Here is a 5938-nt window from a genome sequence, read left to right as displayed (position 1 = left end):
CGCCTGGGGAATGCAGGGTGAGGTGTAATCAGGTTTGATTCGAGGAAGGAGAGGACAGCTCCATATACATGAAGTGCCACTCCCTGGAAGACCGAGGCTCTAGCTCTAGCTCTGCCTGAGATGACTGTCATAAACACAGGTGTTGAGCTTGATAGAGCTCCATACTTCAAGTTTCCAGCTCTATCTCCACCACTTGCAACTCTCTCTCTCTCTCAGCTCTAACTTAAATACATAAAAAATATTTTTATTAATTACAACAAAATGAATTTTAAGATATATTTGTTTTTGTTAATTTTAAAAGGCATCTATGATGGTGCTTTCAGAGGTCACCCTCGTGGTCGTGGCCTCCAGGGTGATATTGAGGGAGGAGGTCACCCTCGTGGTCGTGGCCTCCAGGGTCATATTGACGGAGGAGGTCACCCTCGTGGTCGTGGCCTCCAGGGTCATATTGACGGAGGAGGTCACCCTCGTGGTCGTGGCCTCCAGGGTCATATTGACGGAGGAGGTCACCCTCGTGGCCTTCAAGGTTATATTGCTGGAGGTCACCCTCGTGGTCGTGGCCTCCAGGGTGATATTGACGGAGGAGGTCACCCTCGTGGCCTTCAAGGTTATATTGCTGGAGGTCACCCTCGTGGTCGTGGCCTCCAGGGTGATATTGACGGAGGTGGTCACCCTCGTGGCCTTCAAGGTTATATTGCTGGAGGTCACTCTCGTGGACTCCAGGGTGCTGCTGCTGGAGGTCACTCTCGTGGACTCCAGGGTGCTGCTGCTGGAGGTCACTCTCGTGGACTCCAGGGTGCTGCTGCTGAAGATCTATCTCGTGGACTCCAGGGTGCTGCTGCTGAAGATCTATCTCGTGGACTCCAGGGTGCTGCTGCTGGAGATCTCTCTCGTGGACTCCAGGGTGCTGCTGCTGGAGGTGTCCCTCGTGGTCAGCCTGGTACTGTGGTAAGGGATGAATATCATTATGATACCATGGTTCAAGGTGCAGACCACCGTCCGTATCAGTACCAGAGTAGCAGCTTAGAAGTCCTAGAACGGTGGGACCAGCTGTTACAAGATTCAGCCATGGACGAGCTATCAGATGATTCAGACTGGGACGAGCTGTCAGATGATTCAGACTGGGACGAGCTGTCAGATGATTCAGACTGGGACGAGCTATCAGATGATTCAGACTGGGACGAGCTATCAGATGATCTAGGCTGGGACGAGCTATCAGATGATTCAGACTGGGACGAGCTATCAGATGATTCAGACTGGGACGAGCTATCAGATGATTCAGACTGGGACGAGCTAGTATTAGATGATTCAGACTGGGACGAGCTAGTATTAGATGATTCAGACTGGGACGAGCTAGTATTAGATGATTCAGACTGGGATGAGCTAGTATTAGATGATTCAGACTGGGATGATGAGCTATCAGATGATTCAGACTGGGACGAGCTATCAGATGATTCAGACTGGGATGAGCTAGTATTAGATGATTCAGACTGGGATGATGAGCTATCAGATGATTCAGACTGGGACGAGCTATCAGATGATTCAGACTGGGATGAGCTAGTATTAGATGATTCAGACTGGGATGATGAGCTATCAGATGATTCAGACAGCGATGATGAGCTATCAGACAGCGATGATGAGCGATTAGGTGATTCAGACTGGGATGATGAGCTATCAGATGATTCAGACTGGGACGAGCTAGTATTAGATGATTCAGACTGGGACGAGCTAGTATTAGATGATTCAGACTGGGACGAGCTATCAGATGATTCAGACTGGGACGAGCTAGTATTAGATGATTCAGACTGGGATGAGCTAGTATTAGATGATTCAGACTGGGATGATGAGCTATCAGATGATTCAGACAGCGATGATGAGCTATCAGACAGCGATGATGAGCGATTAGGTGATTCAGACTGGGATGATGAGCTATCAGATGATTCAGACTGGGATGATGAGCTATCAGATGATTCAGACAGCGATGATGAGCTCTCAGGTGATTCAGACAGCAATGATGAGCTCTCAGGTGATTCAGACAGCGATGATGAGCTCTCAGATGATTCAGACAGCAATGATGAGCTCTCAGGTGATTCAGACAGCGATGATGAGCTATCAGATGATTCAGACAGCGATGATGAGCTCTCAGATGATTCAGACAGCAATGATGAGTTCTCAGGTGATTCAGACAGCGATGATGAGCTATCAGATGATTCAGACAGCGATGATGAGCTCTCAGATGATTCAGACACCGACGATGAGCTCTCAGATGATTCAGACAGCGATGATGAGCTCTCAGATGATTCAGACAGCGATGATGAGCTCTCAGATGATTCAGACAGCGATGATGAGCTCTCAGGTGATTCAGACAGCGATGATGAGCTCTCAGGTGATTCAGACAGCGATGATGAGCTCTCAGGTGATTCAGACAGCGATGATGAGCTCTCAGATGATTCAGACAGCGATGATGAGCTCTCAGGTGATTCAGACAGCGATGATGAGCTTTCAGGTGATTCAGACAGCGATGATGAGCTTTCAGGTGATTCAGACAGCGATGAGCTCTCAGGTGATTCAGACAGCGATGATGAGCTCTCAGGTGATTCAGACAGCGATGATGAGCTTTCAGGTGATTCAGACAGCGATGATGAGCTTTCAGGTGATTCAGACAGCGATGATGACTCATCGGACGACGATTCATCTGATGAGTTATCGGAGTCTCTCTCGTACGATAAGGAAAGCTTGAACAAAATTGAAAATACCATACAACAGTGTGAAAGCCGCACCGGAATTCTGAGGAAGGTGGAAAATGATCTATTCGAGTGCAGACGAGAGGGACATGTGCAGAAAGTGAGGAATGCCGAGTTGCATGCTGATCTGGTGGACCTCAAGTTCCTCGTTAAAGAACTGCAAGATGAGACTCAGTTGGCTAGCAACCAACTGTACGAGATGGATCAGAAATACAGTACCCTCAATGCTGCCCACTCTGCTGCTCTGGATAAACACGAAGTGTGTATCGGCCATGTAAAAAAATGTCGACATCACCTGGTGAACACTCTTCAAGGGACCCTGAAGAAGGAAAATTTACGATTCCATATGGATCAACTTAACGAGGACTACAAGAGGAATGCTGAGTTGCATGCTGATCTGGTGGACCTCAAGTTCCTCGTTAAAGAACTGCAAGAAGAGACTCAGCTGGCTAGCAACCAACTGTACGAGATGGATCAGAAATACAGTACCCTCAATGCTGCCCACTCTGCTGCTCTGGATAAACACGAAGTGTGTATCGGCCATGTAAAAAAATGTCGACATCACCTGGTGAACACTCTTCAAGGGACCCTGAAGAAGGAAAATTTACGATTCCATATGGATCAATTTAACGAGGACTACAAGAGGAATGCTGAGTTGCATGCTGATCTGGTGGACCTCAAGTTCCTCGTTAAAGAACTGCAAGAAGAGACTCAGCTGGCTAGCAACCAACTGTACGAGATGGATCAGAAATACAGTACCCTCAATGCTGCCCACTCTGCTGCTCTGGATAAACACGAAGTGTGTATCGGCCATGTAAAAAAATGTCGACATCACCTGGTGAACACTCTTCAGGGGACCCTGAAGAAGGAAAATTTACCACCCAATATGGATCAACTTAATGACGACTACAAGAAACTTAAGCTAGACACCGACAAATCTATCAGAGTCATCCAACTAGAGATAGACGACCTCACATCCCACCTCAAAAACGTAGAGTATAAATACGTTCAGGCTGGGATAGAAGTGAAAATTCTTAAAGCTCAGAATGAGGAGCTAAGGAAAGAGATCCGCGGTAGTTACTGGCCGGTCCAATACCCAGTAATGGGTATCCTGTACGTCTTGGCAGCCATTAAAATTTTGTAGTGGTTACTCGATAAACCAGTGCAACGTTATGAACCTCCTGCATCCCAGGAAATACCAAGTGAATATAATGTGAGCCAAGGGACCCCACATGGAGGAAATTATGAGTGCAGCCCAAGTGAAGAAAGTTATGCAGTCAATCCATGAGATCAAATGGAATTCGATCGAGAAACGAAACATGCAGACCAAGCACGAGAAGAAATAAGACTGATTGGTTGTCTCCCTGTGACAGATAAAGGACCAGAGGTCCCATATAAACGGTGATCTATCTCCCAATGGAAATAAGTCACTTTGTCTGACCTTTTTTGGTTATCCCAGGTTCTCTACACATTGCTTCTATGCAACTATATTTATGTATACCTGAATAAACTTACCCAATGGAAATGTGCTGGTCTCCCAGAGTGTGAGACCTCATTTCAAATTCTGATATTTTTTTTTTATTTGAAGCACTAAACGCACCAGATATATTTAGGTCACTGCGCGATCCGAGCAAGGTATCCCCGTCTTCCATAAGCCCAGCCTCCTCTACCGCAATGCACGCAAAAGAAATACTGGAGGGTAGTCATAATATTCCACCGTAGCTAAATATAACTATGTACAAGTGTATGTTTGTAAGTATGAATTTCTGTACATATGTGTACTTTCATATGAATACAGTAGTCTAGTGGATAGAGTGATGCATACTTTGACCTGTTCTCACAGGGCTGGGCATGGCGATGCGGGATCAAATCCTGGGTAGCCGCAGTTCTGTTAAAAGAGATCCTCGTACAGGAAAATATCGTGAACCACCATTGTTTTTTAACTTGTAGACTTCGGATAATGGAGTTGACACGCCGTAAGAAACAACAATTGTGACGGAGCGTCCCTATTTCACGATTATCCGGGATTTTACCCACGTTCACTATCCGTGAAAAGTTTGGCAGTAGCTTTGTGGGTTTTGAACTCATTTGTCTTTTAGCGAACTTTACTCAGGATTGATGTTGAAGATGCTAGATTTTCTGCGGTGGCTGCGAGGGAGATATTACTGATAACTTATACTCTGATGGATGACCAAGGCGCGGGTGCAGCACTGGTGTCTTTACTGGGGAAACGTTTCGCCCCCTGTGCAGGCTTCTACAGTCGCATGCAAAGATGACTAATTGATGGGGAGAGAAGCAGTGGACAGGCAAGGCTGAAGTGATGGTACCTTCAAGGCTGAGGTTATGATACCTTCAAGGCTGAGGTGATGGTACCTTCAAGGCTGAGGTGATGATACCTTCAAGGCTGAGGTGATGGTACCTTCAAGGCTGAGGTGATGGTACCTTCAAGGCTGAGGTGATGGTACCTTCTTCAAGGCTGAGGTGATGGTACCTTCAAGGCTGATGTGATGGTACCTTCAAGGCTGAGGTGATGGTACCTTCAAGGCTGAGGTTATGATACCTTCAAGGCTGAGGTGATGGTACCTTCAAGGCTGAGGTGATGGTACCTTCAAGGCTGAGGTGATGGTACCTTCAAGGCTGAGGTTATGATACCTTCAAGGCTGAGGTGATGGTACCTTCAAGGCTGAGGTGATGGTACCTTCTTCAAGGCTGAGGTGATGGTACCTTCAAGGCTGAGGTGATGGTACCTTCAAGGCTGAGGTGATGGTACCTTCTTCAAGGCTGAGGTTATGATACCTTCAAGGCTGAGGTGATGGTACCTTCTTCAAGGCTGAGGTGATGATACCTTCTTCAAGGCTGAGGTGATGATACCTTCTTCAAGGCTGAGGTGATGATACCTTCAAGGCTGAGGTGATGATACCTTCTTCAAGGCTGAGGTTATGATACCTTCAAGGCTGAGGTGATGATACCTTCTTCAAGGCTGAGGTGATGATACCTTCAAGGCTGAGGTGATGATACCTTCTTCAAGGCTGAGGTGATGATACCTTCAAGGCTGAGGTGATGATACCTTCTTCAAGGCTGAGGTGATGATACCTTCTTCAAGGCTGAGGTGATGATACCTTCTTCAAGGCTGAGGTTATGATACCTTCAAGGCTGAGGTGATGATACCTTCTTCAAGGCTGAGGTGATGATAC

The 5938-nt window shown here is 46.8% G+C and overlaps 1 protein-coding gene across 4 annotated transcripts; it reads left to right on the top strand.

Annotated features, from left to right (window-relative positions):
- Positions 1-215: 215 nt before the first annotated feature.
- LOC138854659 (dentin sialophosphoprotein-like) lies at positions 216-4321 on the top strand. Of its 4 annotated transcripts, none has more exons than XM_070099044.1 (3): positions 216-325; positions 461-1296; positions 1531-4321. In XM_070099044.1, exons 1-3 carry the CDS (start codon positions 262-264, stop codon positions 3886-3888), a joined length of 3258 nt encoding a protein of 1085 aa, XP_069955145.1. In that variant the 5' UTR covers positions 216-261; the 3' UTR covers positions 3889-4321. The 4 variants fall into 4 exon arrangements, with proteins under 4 accessions (XP_069955145.1, XP_069955144.1, XP_069955143.1 ...); XM_070099043.1 differs by having other exon boundaries at positions 461-1356; XM_070099042.1 differs by having other exon boundaries at positions 461-2506; positions 2564-4321.
- The last annotated feature ends 1617 nt before the right edge of the window (positions 4322-5938 follow it).

This window comes from Cherax quadricarinatus, chromosome 66, assembly GCF_038502225.1.
Source record: "Cherax quadricarinatus isolate ZL_2023a chromosome 66, ASM3850222v1, whole genome shotgun sequence".
Taxonomy (NCBI): domain Eukaryota; kingdom Metazoa; phylum Arthropoda; class Malacostraca; order Decapoda; family Parastacidae; genus Cherax; species Cherax quadricarinatus.
Note: the sequence above shows the minus strand (reverse complement) of the source record. Positions and strands in the feature narration are given on the sequence as shown.

Excerpts from the sequence above, each read along its gene's own strand:
- LOC138854659 (XM_070099041.1), top strand. The coding sequence starts at position 262 with ATGAATTTTAAGATATATTTGTTTTTGTTAATTTTAAAAGGCATCTAT. Across the intron at positions 326-460 it reads CTATGATGGTGCTTTCAGAG|GTCACCCTCGTGGTCGTGGC; the intron begins GTCACCCTCGTG and ends TTGACGGAGGAG.